Source organism: Patella vulgata, chromosome 7 (genome assembly GCF_932274485.2).
Source record: "Patella vulgata chromosome 7, xgPatVulg1.2, whole genome shotgun sequence".
Lineage (NCBI taxonomy): Eukaryota > Metazoa > Mollusca > Gastropoda > Patellidae > Patella > Patella vulgata.
This window is the reverse complement of record NC_065885.2, coordinates 29,552,260-29,569,646: the sequence shown is the minus strand read 5'-3', so window position 1 is coordinate 29,569,646 and position 17,387 is coordinate 29,552,260. Positions and strand designations below refer to the sequence as shown.

At 32.6% G+C, this 17,387-nt stretch overlaps 2 protein-coding genes across 10 annotated transcripts in view; one reads left to right on the top strand and one right to left on the bottom strand.

Moving 5' to 3' along the window:
- The window catches only part of LOC126827069 (hepatocyte growth factor receptor), a 108,123-nt gene that overhangs the window by 58,646 nt on the left and 32,090 nt on the right, over positions 1-17,387 (top strand). The window lies entirely within an intron of this gene.
- The window catches only part of LOC126827073 (6-phosphofructo-2-kinase/fructose-2,6-bisphosphatase), a 75,287-nt gene continuing 59,702 nt past the window's right edge, over positions 1,803-17,387 (bottom strand). For 7 of the 9 annotated variants that reach the window (XR_007682559.2, XM_050556256.2, XM_050556260.2 and 4 more), the window contains 2 exons: positions 16,318-16,445; positions 6,703-11,874 (listed from right to left, as the gene is read on the bottom strand). Coding sequence is in view for 7 of the 9 variants with exons in the window: in XM_050556256.2 (XP_050412213.1) it covers positions 11,803-11,874; positions 16,318-16,445 (200 nt within the window). In the remaining 2 variants the exon portion in view is untranslated. Of the gene's footprint in view, positions 5,669-6,702; positions 11,875-16,317; positions 16,446-17,387 lie in introns of those variants that run through there. The other 2 variants (XR_007682558.2, XM_050556258.2) reach the window with 1 other exon arrangement.

The window sequence follows — 17,387 nt, the reverse complement described above, 5'->3', positions numbered from 1 at the left end:
TGAAATAGATGAGATTGAATGTCCTGTGTTAAATTGGCCAAGAAAGTTCCCCAGGATTATCCGGGGTGGTTTCCATTAATCAGTGGTGCAGGATGGAGGGCCTTATGTCTTATTAAATCAGCAACTGAATTTGATTTCATCTGGACTCGGAACAGATAGTGATTACACTTAACTGTTAATTTATTTATCACATGATCAAAAATGTCGAATACTTTAGAAGAAGCTGCCCAAAGGCATGCTCGGTCTTTCCAGAATTCTATTACTAAATTATTGTCAACATCATCGACATTTGAAAAGTGGATGCCGTTGTTTCCTTCCATTTTGCCTATTCATAAAGTCATGTGATCCATGTCTCTTATCATGTGATGAGTTAACCCAAGTTATAAAAGCGCTCATGCAGAAAGTTAAACATGGGCAACTGGCTTCAACTGACTGGAATTAGTTGCTTTGATTTGTAAGAAGCACACAGGTCGACCATTTTGACTTTTTCAGTTGAAGACAGTTGCTCTCAGTTGTAAGGTAGACACAAGTCCCGCTTTAGAAGCAACAGTGTCTAGTCGTTCAAACGAGACGGAAAACCAGGGTACTTTAATCCTGCTAATGGAGACTGGTCATATATGAGGGAAGTTTTGATTGTTCTACTAGACTCTCATAAAACACTTTGAAGGATATCTATTAATCCATGGAAGTACTAAATAATAAAACTCATATCATATCTCAATATTTATTACTTTAACAAAAGCAAGTTAAGTAGAAATTTAATATATATAATATCAAACTATATATTAAATTTTACAACCTACATATTACCATCATAAAAATTAATAAAAAGAATTCATTTGATAAAATTAGCAAAATAGGTTTTGTTAGGATTTTAGAGAACATACCGGTATATTGATTTTTAAAAAAAAAACATGAATGGAAATATAACATAATGTGTTGCATTATCACAATTGGTGTATATATGATGTGATTCCAAAATTCTACAAACAAAGAACAACAAATTCTTATGAAATATGAATGGGAAAAAAAAGGAATTCAGATCTGGTGTTATAAATTTTAACACTAACAACAAGGAAATATGTGACAATTATAAGATTTTCATACACAAAACATTCTATTCTTAATTATCAATTATTCATATCTAAATATTTATTATTGCTACACACATTCTCTTATGAGATTGAGATACATAAGTTTCAGGTTATTGTCTCTTGCAGAGCCAATGGAGTATTAAAGTACATTTTATTTGCATAAAGTCAACAAATAGATCAACAAGTTCAATATTTTGTCTAGAACAATCACATGGTTTCCACTTAGCTTTGTCAAGTGGTTGATTGCAATCATTGAACAAACTTTCCACATGAAGAGAATAGAATGTGAGCAGCGATTAGACCATGTATTGTGTTTGCTAAAAAATGTTAACATAATAATATATATTTCGCAACTGGTTGAGACTTTTTCTAAAATTCCAGATTCTAAAATGATTGCATCTTTGCATCTAAATTACTTAATTAGATTCTATATATAAATATATATATTTATAATATACAGTGAGTAAAAATATACAATACAGTAATTAAATATATGAGAACCATTTGTCACATACAAGATTATCCTTTGTATAGTAAATAAATGATTAAATCTCTAAGTTCTATTTATTTTTATGATTATCACATGCATATATAATTAAAAAGTATGAATACATTGTTTGATACTGAAATTATGAACACCAATTTTCAAACAATAATTGATAATTACACAAGTAGCGCCAGGATTTGAATAGCTATATATGATTATTACACAACCTTATGTAATAATAATGTAATTGTATAGTGCCTGGATTCAAACAGCAATATGTTTAGATGTTAACTTTTACATTACAAAATATAACAATATATAGCTCAAACATTAACATACTAGAATTAAAAATTGTACACGTTAATCAAGTTAAATCAACAAATAGTAAGATTGAGATCAAATGACAAAAGATTAAGAGGATAGAGCCGCTTTGTTTTAAGTAAAAAATAAAAGTCAATTTAATTAAATTTGAAGAGTTGACAAAAATTAGTAAATATCTTGATTCCCGCCTACGAGTTTCAAAAGAAAACGAGATTGGCCCATAAATAATTGAAACAAGCCAACAAGAGGCTAGTCTCGGTCACCCAGCACCCACTAGTCTTCAACGTATGGGGGGTATGGGACCGTTGACAATATTTGATGAAAAATTCCATTGCCTATGCTTAACCGGGAGTTTGTTTTTTTATGTGGTTGATTATCCAGTATTATTTGGCCAAGTCAAGTAAGAGCTGCGCCCCTTCCCAAAATAAATCCCATAATTCATGCATTATTTATAAACAAACATGAATCGTGACAACAAATTAGAATTTATTAAAAAACATAGATATGGCCCATGGATACTGAACATGTAATGCAGATGGATTTTCTGAAATGGAAATTCTTAAATTAATTTCATGGGCGTCAACATCTTGTTTTAGGACTAGTTACCTCCCTTAGACTTTGTTCACGATAATATAAAAGACTGGATAATCTAGTCAATGACCTATTATTCTCAAATATTGACAACCCATCCAGACTAATATTCGTAGAATATTTTTCTGGATGATAGAGACTACAACGAGGCTGATGTCCCAAAATATTTATCTTTTACAAAGCAATGAACAATCAAAATTACTTATCGCTCGGATAACCTAGACAAGGTTATATATCTGTATATCAAGTTTCATCATTCCGACTTAATTAGAATTAAAGTTATCGTGTCATTGAGTCTCGATAAATCAAATTATTTATCTCTGCATAGCCTAAGCAAAAAATGATCATCAAAATCAGTCAAAGTATTCCTCTCATGAACATCTACACCAAGTTTGAAAATAGCACATGGGGTATTCCACGTCAGGTGTACACACTTTCCGACCGAAAAATGACAAGACATCTCAGATTTCGTTCATTTGATGTCTAATGGTGGGGTGGGATGAAAAAAGTGTAAAAACAAAATTTCAGGCGAATCGACCCCAAATTGACGTTTTTTGGGCCGACCCAATTTTGGGCAAATCTGGTGGGTCAAAAATCTTCCAACAGCTATAATTTTCCTCCTAACCGTCTGATTTTCATAAAGTTGGTACCAAAATGATCAGGAGATCAAGACCTTTCATTTGACGTATTACACAATGTTTTCAGATAATGTTTTCAAATTTTCTTTTTATTTCTTTGACCCTGTCCGGGCAGAAAATCCGATGACCCCATTTTTTTTCTCAAAATCATGTTCTATATATCATCCACCCGTGTGCCAAAAATGAAAATGGGATCATGCCCAAAAATACTTTCGAAAAATGCCACCTGGGTTGAGTCTGCATGGTTGAACCTGGGGTCCAGTGTATGTTTGACTGGTATCCAGCATTTTCTGAGAAACGAAAGTGAATATATTTTCTGTTACAGTAAACCTCGCAGAATTCAGTTCCTCGGTGGACTCTTAGAGTTGAAACTGTTGTAACTTCCGGTTCGGCACCGAGATTTGAAGGACCTTTGGGGAGATACGTCACGGTACGTTATGACGGACACTGGTGGCTGTCCTACATAGAGGAAGCCTTTGACGACACACATGAAGTTAAAGTGAAATTCCTTCACCCGAGCGGACTCACAAAAAGCTTTGTGTTTCCCCAGATGACTGAAAGGTGTCTCCTCGACATCAGCGACGTGCTCCTCCGAGTTGATCCCGAACATCTACCGGCAGGACGTATGAACTGTCAAATAAAGAGATTGCCGATTCCAGCAAGGCTTTAGAAAAACATCAGTGAATTCAAAGTTCCCTGAATTGAAAATTTTGATTGAAATAATGAAATTTGACGTCAGTTTATGAGTTAAAAGTCATAAATCAAGCTATCGTTATTATAATGGCACTGAATATGATAATATAATAGGAAAATTCTTATGCTTTAAAACATGTCTTCTCAAAGGATGATAGCCTACAGTCAGGGATGCATATTATACCCTGTGTGTTGCTTTGTTGCCTGAATGGCGTTGTAATATTGAGCCCAAAAGTTGAAATTGCGAAACCCTATGACTTTGACCTTCATTTCCCCCGAGATCCCATTTTTATTTTTGGCAAACAGGTGGATGATATATAGAAAATGATTTTGAGAAAAAATTGGGGGTCATCGGATTTTCTGCCCGGACAGGGTCAAAGAAATAAAAAGAAAATTGGAAAACATTATCTGATAACATCGTGTAATACTTCAAATGAAAGGTCTTGATTTCCTGATCATTTTGGTAGCAACTTTATGAAAATCAGACTGTTAGGAGGAAAATTATAGCTGTTGGAAGGTTTTTGACCCACCAGATTTGCCCAAAATTGAGTCAGCCCAAAAAACTGACCCATTAGGTTTTCAAACCTGAAATTTCACATAAATTGTTTTCTCGGTGGGGCTAACTTTTGGAGAAAAATTGAAAAGAATCTGTTACCATGGTGTCAATGAGGTGTGTACACTTGACATGGTATGCCCCACATTCTACCTCAATTAGCAGAGAAGTTTTTTTGTCCCAGAAGGTTTGACAGACAGAAAGAAAAACAGATCCATTTTAATAGTCCCCTGCTTTATTTGAAAGGTTGGTGGGGAAAAACACATCAGATTAATCAAATACTTTATTTTGTCCTAAATCAAAGAGGTTTATCTCCCTTTTAAGACACAGAATAATATTGTTTTTAAAAAAAGACTAGATATAACAGGAAAAAATACACAAGATTTGCAAATAAATAATAAAAACAATTTTTAGCTTTCTTTTACAGTAAAAATAATACAATGTTTGATGCTTTTCACTTCGGCATATTGCATATAACATTTATTGCTTTTAAAAATAGTTTTTTGAAAGTATTCTTAACAAATTATCTATTTTCAACAAATTCTCTAATTGTAATACAACTTGACACAATTATATGGAAGGTAAGTTGCTTAGTGGAGTTTTAAACAGAGTTATCCTATCTTTAGCAAGCAAATAATACATCAATCACATATTTTCCAAGTTTTCAAAACAATTTATAGATGTTGGCAACAATAATATGACAGAGGAAGATGTGCTATAGGATAATTTGCATAATTTTTGTATAAAATAAATGATTTAAAAAAAAACTTTTTTGTAATAAATGCTATAATAATGTACAGATCAATCTAGTTTTGTCAGTCATAATATTTTGCTTTAAAAACAATATTTCATTTTGTGTATGACATGAATATATATATATATAGAATACTGATATAATGGATTTGTAAACCAACTGATCCTTAGATATTTTGTGTATGACAGAAAAGTTTTCTTCTGAAAAACTTACTAAAATTTTTTGCTGGAATTCTTCAATGTACCCATTTTACAGTCGGCCGACATCCTGTTAATATAAACATTATTTTGGAAATACAGATCTAGGAGTATGGGTAGTAAGATTCCGTTTTACAAAAAGGTTGTGATTAATTAAATTCCTAATAGTATGACCTGTACTGAATTTTTTGTAATATCTGTAAGAGTTTTTCCCCGTTTCATGTTGACTCAATTGGTTAACTGGATGTCCAAAAATCTGAGATATTTAGTTGTAATAATTCTACAGATGGTCTGGAACAGTCTCTAAGGCTTCACATGTAGAACGTCCACGTTTCAGTACCTGAAAAATATTAAATAAATGGTTCAGTTGATAAAAATTCGGGGCATAGGTTACCAAGATTTTTTTATTTAGGATTATATTGAACTTGCTTACATTTTGCACACTCAAATGGAGATTGAACTACCCAATAATTTTAGTGACAAAATTACAGGTATATTTATTAAACTTGCAGTTTTCACATCTTTAAATAAGTTTAACAAGTTTCTAGTGATATTAACACCGGTTTCTAACGATGTTAACAATTTCCAGTAATTTGAACAGTTTCTAGTGAAATTAACAATTTTCTAACCTCAACTGTTACTTGTGAAGTGTCTAATGACAGTCACGTCAGTTTCTAATGACGTTTCTAGTGACGATAATGGTTTCTAAGGATGTTAACAAACGTTTCTAGTTAAGTTACCAACAGATTCTAATGATGATAACAGTTTCTAAGGACATTAACAACAGTTTCTAGTGAGGTTAACAATAGTTTCTAGGGATGTTAACAACAGTTTCTAGTGAAGCTGATAACAATTTCCATTAAGTTAACAATGGTTTCTTATGGCATCAACAACAGTTTCTAGTGATGTTAACTATAGTTTCAGTGATAAAATAACCCTTTCTTTCCCATTCCCAGGAACATTTGGTTCTAAGGAGCTAGAGGGGACTCCAACTCTTTTTATGGTTGTTGTTCCACAAGACAGAAGACTACAGATTACATTTAAAAAATTCATACCAAATACTAACAGTGTCTTTTCCCACAGTTATAATACGACTAGATTCAGAAGGCGGAATAAAGGGCTACACACTTAGATCAGTCAACGTCTGTAGTCAAATTATGGTGGAGAAGGGTCAAAAAAACATTTAACTTTTTAGATAATGAGAGTAGAATTTATGAATTTTGACTTTCGAAAGAACCTAACAAGCCCTGCCCATTCTTCTAGAATTTAGTACCATTGCAAGCTTGACCAACTAAATTACTCCCCCAGAAGTTTCAAAGGCAATCCTACTATTAGTACCAATATAACTTCACCAACATATGTTGTATATTACAAAAAAATATAGTCATTTTTACTATACAAATGTTTTATTTATTGACTACTTTGTATAAATAACAATTATAAATAGACTCATCATTCTAAAATATGACTAACATAGTAAAATATATAACGGTAAGCATTTCTCTTTTGATTCTAGTTTTCATTCATTCATTAATACAAAGATATGTAATAGATACATAATGGCAAAACGTTCCAAAATACACTAATTAAAAAAAAACCAAGGACTTGTCAGGTCTCCTTATATTCCCACAAGCAGCAAAGTCATCAGTGGTAATTATAAACATACCACCTAACTGTGGTCAAAGCTATGTCAATAAATTATTGTCACTAATAAGCTCTTGTATTTATTTTACAATTATACCAAGCTTTAAAACATTAAATGTAAATATATAGATGGAAGACTTAATTTCAGAAACTCAATAATTAACAGTTTTAGTAGTCACATTGAATGCAGATTTTACTACCAGAATATTCATAATGATAATCTTCTTATTGCATGAAACTATAAATCTTTCAAATCAAAATAGTTTTATTTACCGGTTTGTTTTTAGTGAAAATTCAGATCAAATTCCACTTGTTTAAATTGATGGTAGCCTTGAAAGACTATTTGTATTTAAATATTTGTGTGAACCATTCAGGAGTTCAGACAAGACGAACAATGTGAAGACATTATAAAATCATAATAAAAATGTTGACAAGATAACCATAATATAACAATAGTTGAATCTTAAATTAATGCATAATAAACAAAATTTTCTAATATTCAATCACTAAAATATCAGGAACATTCTATAAACTGAACTCAGAGCTTCATCACCTCCAACACACCTTCAGAGCAGGGGTTTAACTCCAATATTTTATAAGCCAGTCTTTGATATTTTATCTTTCTCACATCGGCCAGATTTTTCTTTTTAAGAAAAAAACAATTTTTTAGCACTATCTTAAGGTCATACAAAATATTCTGGTTCTAAGATAATCCTGAATAAAAGGTTTTTATTTTCATGTTTTGATTTTGTAAAAGAATCATTACTGGACTAAATGATTTATTTTAAACATCACATTTCAAGGCATTATGTATGATGATCCAGTATCATTAATGACTGTCAGTAATATTTATCAGGGTTGCATACTTAATAAATGAGCCTATGACATTTTTGGATTGATTTAAAAAAATTTATAGAGATACATCCTGTTAAATATTTAACTAGTTCAATTCATTCCTTACTCTTTGAAATAAAAACGTCCTAATGTAAAATGAAAAGGCAAGTAAATTCAGCCAAGACTGAGGGAAAAAGACCAAAAGAGAGCCCTGCTTGGAAGAAAAGTGATACTGATAACATCAGTCATTTTAAATGATTCAAATAGTTCCAGTTTTGGGGCTATTTATTATAAAATTATAAATGCCATATTTGTGATTTCAATCATGAATAATACTAGGTTTCAATCTGTTACTAATGACAATTTCAATTCATAATCTAACTAGATATAAAACTTGTATCAAGCATTGCACAACTTTCTTGTATCCAGCTTTCTTTTTCTTTGGTTAATTAGCCACATAAGTAATTCACCGACTGAATAGGGTTACAATTCATTTATAAAATTATCTCGTGCTTTCACTTCATTAACAATGTTTAAACAATGAATGGAATGTATCATTTTCTTAATACAATTTCGTATTCAGCATTTTTATTGATAATATAATAAATAATGATATTCATAAAACATAATATAGAAATAAAATATCAGCAATCATATCCAAAAACAAAAAAAATCGTATACAAGCAATTATGTACAATATAACAATATAAATAAATATTGAAAATTCTAGTTTATAACTTTATATGCACTGATAACATAATACACATATTTAAAATATTTTATTACAGTTACATAAAATTCTAACACCTATAAATGCAAACCTAAACCAATCAAAATTGTTTTGACACCAGCATTCAAAAAACATAAAATTCAATAAAAAAAAAAGAGGTTTATTTAAAAGCACTTTTATAAAATAAATCAACAAATATATATCAAATTCCAAAACCAAAAATTATCACAATAAATATCAAGAAACTAATAAGACTAATTAATTAATTGCAAAATACATCTAACAATTACTCAATATTAATGCTGAAGAAGTTTATTCTTTTCAAAATTTAAAACAAGGATTAAGTGTGGTTTAATGGTCGAGAGTGAGACATTAAGTATATTGAAACAACACGAGGGACATCAGTTCCAAGCAGTTGTTTCAATATATTATGCAATGTCTTAAGCTCAAGACCATTGAACAACTTAAAGTACATCTGTATTTTAAATACACATATATATATATACATACACTCAAAGCCATTAAAAACGCAATGCCTAATTCGTGAAATATTTCTGGTAAACGTTTTCTTGGCCTTTCCTATCTTGTGGCACGTAGGTGAAACTTGGGTCTCTTTTTGTGCAGTTCTGGGTTTGAACCCAATATCAGTTCTCGGTAATGAACTTTGTTCCTGCAAACGCAACACTTGTCTTTTTTCACGATTTTAAGCAGTCCCAAGTCACACGCCCCTAGAAGAGTTGCCGATTGACCTGGAGCGCCACCTGTAACAAACGCTGCGCAAGATCGCCACATCTGACTACAGCATCTGCGCAACAGGTTCCAGTCAGCTACTGCTACTGCCAGGCGAACTGTTGAAACATGGCAATGTAAGATCAGCCCTCAGTCCGAAGGCGTCTGGCTGCTCTACTCTAGGGTTATGCTGCCGTCAACTTACCAAGGTCAAATCCGTTTGCATCGTCATTGACTTGCCAGGCAGCAAAGGGCCGCAAATCAGGGATATCTGCACAACACACCATGGCGAAATGTCATCTTCACGGATGAATCCTGATTCAACCTCATGTCCGTGTTATGGATTGGCCCGTTATGTCTCCCGACTTGAACCCGATCGAACAGCTTTGGGAGGAACTTGGACGACGGGTTCGAACTCAAGCCGTGCCACCACAAACTGTTGCAGTGTTGGCACCGGCACTCCAAAATCATTGTCAAACAAACAGCGTGTAGTGAGACATCTGTGCCAGTCCATGCTAAGGCGACTTCAGGCATGTGTAAGAGCTCAGGGTGGGCATACCCGATATTGACTTCAGCTGTCCCCTGCTTTGTTTCATGGTTCTCTGACGTTTCGGTTTTGTGCATTTGTGGTGAATTCTTTCATGAAATTATCCACAGATGCTTGTTACCTCGATTTTGTCAATTGTTATGTACATTTGTTAAAAGTTGTTGCAGTAAATAAACTTTGAATTTGGCATTGCATTTTTAATGGCTTTGAGTGTATATATATACACTCAAATACTAAGACTAACTAATTAATTACAATGTACTAAAATTACTTAATGCTGAAGGATTCTATTGTATTGCATTGAGTGCACAATAAATGTGCATCCAAAATACAGAAGACAAAATTTGTATTGGAAATGAAATTAACTTGGGATGCCATAGCAGAATGGACTAGTTTATTTATATCGTATCCCTTGTCAGCACTTTGGTCAATGCAAATACTAAAATATTAAACTATCCTATCAAGAATTAGTGATTAAACACCTTTTTAATGTTTAAAAACATACTTTGTTGTGAACAAAACATAGGGCTATAGCAGCTAGGTTGTCAGAGGTGACCATAAAGGTAGTCACATTGGGAATCTTTATACTTTATGTATATAAGAAGCAAAATCTTTAAAATGTAGGTATATCATTGGTGTGTTATGGCATAATCAAGAGCAATAACTGTATAATCAATTATCAGAAATTGTTGCAATTTTTATCCATTGCAATAATCGAAACAAAGATCAGGTGGTGACTTTCTTTTTTTATTGGCCGGTTTCATCAATTCAAATCATGCACAGAAATTTCAAATAGACTGGCTGATAATTTTTGACCTATAAGGTAATTAAATGAAGTTGATGAAATTCAATAGGCTTCTTTGGTTTACTAATCAAAATAATGCATATCAATTTCATATAGATCGAATAATAACTCTTGTCATCGAACATTCACAACGTTCTACAAAGTAACATGCCAACAGTGAGGCTGATGTTTAATCGCTCTCCATCAGTTAGAATCAAAGTTGTCTTGTCCCAAAACATTGACCAATGAATTTGCTTTGGGAAATGTGAATCATTGAACTCAGTCAAGACATCTACACCAAGTTTAAACATTCTACCTCAATGGAATTGTCCAAAGACCAATCAAATTGCTTATCGCTACTTGGCCTAAGCAGAAAACTCGAAATTAGTCAAGGTATTGATATAATGAATCTATACTCAAGACTTTCATCGCACCCAATTAAAACCAAAGTTATCGTGTGCTCAAGTCTTAACCAATCTCATGACCGTAAACACTGTGTATAAATTTTTAAGTTAATTGGATATTACCTTTACCGTCTAGAGCGTCCACAAGATATTTCAAAGTGATCAAGGACCATAACTCTGGCAGTAATTATCGGAAATCAGTGAAAATCGATAAATTTAAAGTCAATCGGATATTAACTTTAGCCTCTAAAGCAATTGCTTGTGGACGTGGGATGAACGGACTGACCGACAACAATATACACCACAATTCAATGTGGGTGTATAAAAATCAATCCGCCCTAGCACTAATTTGAACAATGCATGTAAATGAACAAGAGGCATAACTCTGGAGTTTATTATGTAACATTGCTGAAATTATGACTTCTTTATCTCACTAATGTAATAAACATAACTATCTTTAAAAGATATCAGATATAAAAATAGTCTGTAAAGAGGGCACAATAAATTGTGGACGACAGACCAACATATAGGGGCTTATATAAAAAGAAAAAAAAAAGGAAAAGAAAAGCTAATTAATTATCTTAATTTTAGACATATATATTATAATATAATAATATTAAAATCCATGTGATGTCAGAACACAACTGTAAAATGTTGAAATACAAGATCTCTTGATGGATTAACAAGGGTAGAATCACAGACAGGCAGAATGGCCAGATACAATAAGAACTCAGCAGCAAGTGAATATTTATTCTTGAACTCAATGGTATTGATGCAGTCATCAAGCTTTTTTTTATCTATATCAATTTTTTGAAGCACATGAGCAGGAAGCAGTATCTGTTATTGTTTTAATAGAACCATTTGGTAAGGCCATCTGCAAAATGAAGAGTAGATTTCCTTCATGTAACTTTTAACATAACTCTTTTTTTCAAGTTATTCTTTATTCCTAAATTAACATTGAATTTATACATGTAACAATTAGAAATTTCAAAGGTATCAAATTCCCATAAAGGAAGAGACCCCCGTTCAGGCCGTAAAGATAAAAATATTGTCAAGTTACACTGCTTAAAAATAAAATTTACTATAAAATTGCAACATGAATTGTCAGCTAATTCTATAGAATTTAGAAGCCACATTGGAATTACTTACCATGTAATGCATGAGCCCCGGATTTATCTTTTAAAGCCATGCTAAGAAAACGACTAGAAAAATAGCGTGCAATGTACATACAATTCTTAATCAAACAAAAATTGTGCAAGAATAATTACGCAGGTCTCTCCCTTTAAAATTCCAATTCAGTCAACATGTTATTTTGTAAAAATTATCTTGTAACATAATTGCTAGTCTCATAATATTACAAGGTGTCGATGCCCATCTCTTAAGAAAAGCATATTTAATGTATCCGTAATAAATTGATTTATTCACAGAAATGATTGGTGTAACTAATAAAATACCTTATTCTATATTATCATGGTGCATATACAGGCACCCTTAAAATTACATACATATAGTAACTTTATTGGACATCTGGCAAAAACTATCTCATCACCATAATTATTTAATGGAAGTCTACCTAGGAATTTGCCTAATATTCTACAGATTGCATATGATAATATTAGTTTTATAATCCATCCTCCTTTAGAAATTCTAGACTACAGACTACAGTGTGGTCATAGTCCATTGAATTATGGCTGAATATGACTACAGATACATCGATTCAAACTTAAGGGGAAGTAAGGTCCAGAAGGTTTCTAATCCAATTCAATATTAGTTGAGTAGTGATAAAATTTTAAATTTGATTTCGAACAGGTCAAGGGGTTTATTTGAAGGTGTATTACACTTTTCAAGCAATGCAAACATTGGTCAGCTGGGAATAATTAATATAATGAATTTCCCTCAATATTAATCCTCATTAATTGCAGATATTTCAACTATATGTACAAGATATCTTTTTCTACCAAGAAATTGGAATCTCGGGAATGGATGGACATCATATATAACATGTAATAAAGATGACTATCTAGCTATGTGTCATGCATTTCACAATTTCATGCTACATCCAAATAAGCCCAGTTTTTAGGTTATGATTATGAATGTACTCATCCCAAATTTAGAATTAACAACAATTTGTGCTAATCCTGATGTTAGCATTCACAGTTTGACTCACTTCCATATTTCGTATGGTCTTGAATACCATTTTGACAATAAACTGAAATTTTTCAATTTTTCCAGAAGCAGCCAATTTATGGCTATCCTAAGACTTGATGGGGCCAGGGAGTCAGAATTATATTAACTTAATATAGGACCTCCTTTTTGGTAAGGTCTTGTGCATTTACAATCACACATTCCTTTTCAGAACCAAATATATTATACATGTGTTAAGCTGAATTAATTACCTTTAAAAAATACAAACCATATTGTTCTATATCTCATGTTGCAAAATTCAGGAATATTGATACAAGATAAGTCTATTTGTTAATCTGTACACAGTCTTACATAAATAAATCTCAGTAATTCAACTTCTGAACAGTAAATATCATCCTTAAAATCTGAAAATTCTCCAAAACAAAAGACCTTCTCTTTCTAAGTCATGCCTAAACATTATCTCACAGTAGCCATGAAAATGGTCATACACATAACAGAATCTAAGAAAGTTTTATTTTTAATTAAGTAAATTTCCTGTGTATGTTTTTCGGTGAATTATCTAGCTGAGGATTCGACTGATACAGTGCAGAATAAAGCATACTATACAAAATGGAGTTACAATGCAACTTGTGTAAAATATTTTGAAAATAAAAAAACGAGACATAAAATTACATTTAAACACCACTAAGCAAATAAAAGGAGACAGTTTTTTCATATTTCATCTTACATTTACACCCCCTCTAGTTTTTCACTCCGTCTTCCGGCACATACCAAATTTGATGCGGATTCTATTGACATAAAATCAGTTTAGAACGGAATGGGGTCTATTATCTCAACACAATACCCTGAAAATTTGTGGACAAACATTTGGTTTATTTCTATGATTAAACATCAATGCCAGGTGGGAGAATTTTGTCAACTCTTCTTCGCTTTCGAACTGTCAAGCAAGACCTAGGTCCCCCTCCCCCCACCCAAAGAAAGGGCAATTTCATGCTTAGCTTTCAGTTGCTGACCTTAACATCAGATTAGACAAGCAGTTGCCATGCAAGATACGCCCACATTTTGCAAGAGATCTTTTGAATGTAAACATATTCATCAAAATCAAATAAAGATAGATTGCCAGGCAACGAAACATAACCCACAGCAACTAAATTGTCCGGGCAGTCAACAAGGGTTGTCGCATATTTTTACTTTTTTCGGTAATGAAACATTTATAATACACTAAAATCTGATTAAGAGCAACAACTCACGAAGTATTTATCAGAAAACTATTAGAATTTGTTTGGTTTTTATAAAGTTCTGCCCCATGCTAACGTTTTGTATGCAAAGCTTTTAATATCATGGATTTAACTGTTCAAGTCATAAAAATTCATTGAAAATCAATATACTTGTTCGTCTCAAGATCTTAAACTCTGTGTATCAATCTGAAGTCAATCGGATGATAACTTAAGGGCCATAACTTAGGCAGTAATTATCGGAAATCGTTGACAATCAATAGGAATCTTCGTCTCATGACCTCAAACACTCTGTGTATAAATTTAAACTCAATCGGATATTAGCTTGAGCCTCAAGAGCATCCACAAGATTTTTTGAAGTGATCAAGGGCCATAACTCTGGCAGTAATTATCGGAAATCGCTGAAAATCAATAGGCTTCTTCGTCTCATGACCTTAAACACTGTGTATAAATTGAAAGTCAATCGGATATTAACTTTGGCCTCTAGTGCATCCACAAGATTTTTCAAAGTGATCAAGGGCCATAACTCTGGCAGCAAATATTGGAAATCGCTGAAAATCAATAGGCTTCTTCGTCTCATGACCTTAAACACTGTGTATAAATTTAAAGTCAATCGAATATTAACTTTCGCTTCTAGAGCATCCACAAGATTTTTCAGAGAGATCAAGGGCCACAACTCTGACAGTAATTATCAGAAATCGCTGAAAACCAATAGGCATCATCATCTTATGACCTTAAACACTGTGTATAAATTTAATGTCAATCGGATGTTAACTTTAGCCTCTAGAGCATCAACAAGATTTTTTGAAGTGATCAAGGGCCATAACTCTGGAAGTAATTATCGGAAATCGTTGAAAATCAATAGGTTTCTTCGTCTCATGACCTTAAACACTGTGTATAAATTTAATGTCAATCGGATATTAACTTTGGTCATTAGAGCATCCACAAGATTTTTTGAAGTGATCAAGGGCCATAACTCTGGCAGTAATTATCGGAAATCGCTGAAAATCAATAGGCGTCTTCGTCTCATGACTTTAAACACTGTGTATAAATTTAAGGTCAATTGGATATTAACTTTGACCTCTAGAGCGTCCACAAGATTTTTTGAAGTGATCAAGGGCCATAACTCTGGCAGTAATTATCGGAAATCGTTGAAAATCAATAGGCTTCTTCGTCTCATGACCTTAAACACTGTGTATAAATTTAAGGTCAATTGGATATTAACTTTGGCCTCTAGAGCGTCCACAAGATTTTTCAAAGTGATCAAGGGACATAACTCTGGCAGTAATTATCGGAAATCGCTGAAAATCAATAGGCTTCTTCGTCTCAAGACCTTAAACACTGTGTATAAATTTAAAGTCAATCAGATATTAACTTTAGCCTCTAGAGCGTCCACAAGCAATTGTGGACGCCGGACCGCCGGACGGACGGGGGCGACGACAATATACGACCACATTTCAATGTGGGCGTATAAAAATAGAGGGTCCAAAACTTTGTTATTACACACTTTTACACTATTTTCGTACAATGAGCAGCTATTTTGACCGGCAATTGCGGTCTGATTTTTACGAAATTCAAACTCAACCCTCATTATGGTTTAGCGGTGATATATTTAAACGTTTTTTGAAATCAAATAAAAATTGTGACCTCTAGAGGGACCACAAGGTAAAAACAAGATTTTTCGTACTATAAGGAGCCATAATCCAGGAAATTACGTTCCGATATGTACGAATATTGAAATGAACCGAGATCTTTGGGTTATAAACATACATTTTAAGTTTCATCAAAATCAAAAAGAACCAACATCTTCAAGTTTCGTCAAAATCGGACAAAACTGTGACCTGTAGACGAACTGACAGACATCCAGATGGACAGGAGCGACGACAATATACATCCACATGAAAATGTGGGCTTAGAAAAATGAAAGTATGACTTACCTTTGGTCGCTCTCTATGAGTATTTACAGCATCAATTTTTAATGATACATATTCTACCCTACAACCATAGGCTACTGGAGTCAACTTTATCACTGTATGAAGAGGAACTTTCAAGTAGGGAAGGTCGTCTGTAATAGAAAATTTATACAAACATCATTTTAAATTAGACAAATCCATGTTACCTGTCTCTTTGCCTGCAACTATAAAATAAATTAGCCTACAACTAAACTTTTTTTTAGATTAAAATATATTTCACTATACATGTAGTCTATAGTATAAACAACAAATGGTGCAGGCAAACATTTATATATATGCTCAATTGATCTTCTATTGTCAATTATTTTTTGTATATGAGATTGAATCAATTTACATGTAAGAAATAACCAGCAATCAAAATTATATAAGAAAAGAAAATGATAAAATTGTTAGTTAGGGACAAAAGTTACTAAGAGTAAGAGAGGAATTGTAATAAACAAAATCTTTAAAAATTCTCCTAGTTAAAGATCAGAAAGGAATTCAAACAACTAATAAACCGTATACATTTTTAAATACATGAATTGAACAAAGAGAAACATTAAACCTAAACAATCTTTAGTAAAAATATTCTGGTTCTCAGATAGCACCCATTAACAAAACGTGTAAGATAATAGAAAGTATAATCCTATTCATATTCCTGAAGCAATGGCCCGAGAAATCCTTCTCTGGCCATTGCTGGATTGGCTTCTAATACTTGAGCTTTTGAGGGAGTGTGTTTATTCTTCCTGTTCAATCAAATCTATCCCAAGTACAGCAACATGACAGCCCTTCGTTTAATCTGGGGTCTTCCCTAAAACTTTGGACAGTGATTTAAGGTATTAAAAACGGTGAAATTATTGTTTGTCTCCAAACTATATTGTTTACATTGTATTTGTTTTGATAGCCTCGTTTGTCACGCAATTAGTTTTTCTGCAATATTCTGCTATGCACTGGTTAATTGGGCATAATAAAATCGTGAGTCATGATGTAACGTTATGTAAACATATTTGGTCCAATTTGGAGCTCTGTTTAAAGCGTAATGATATTGTTACGCA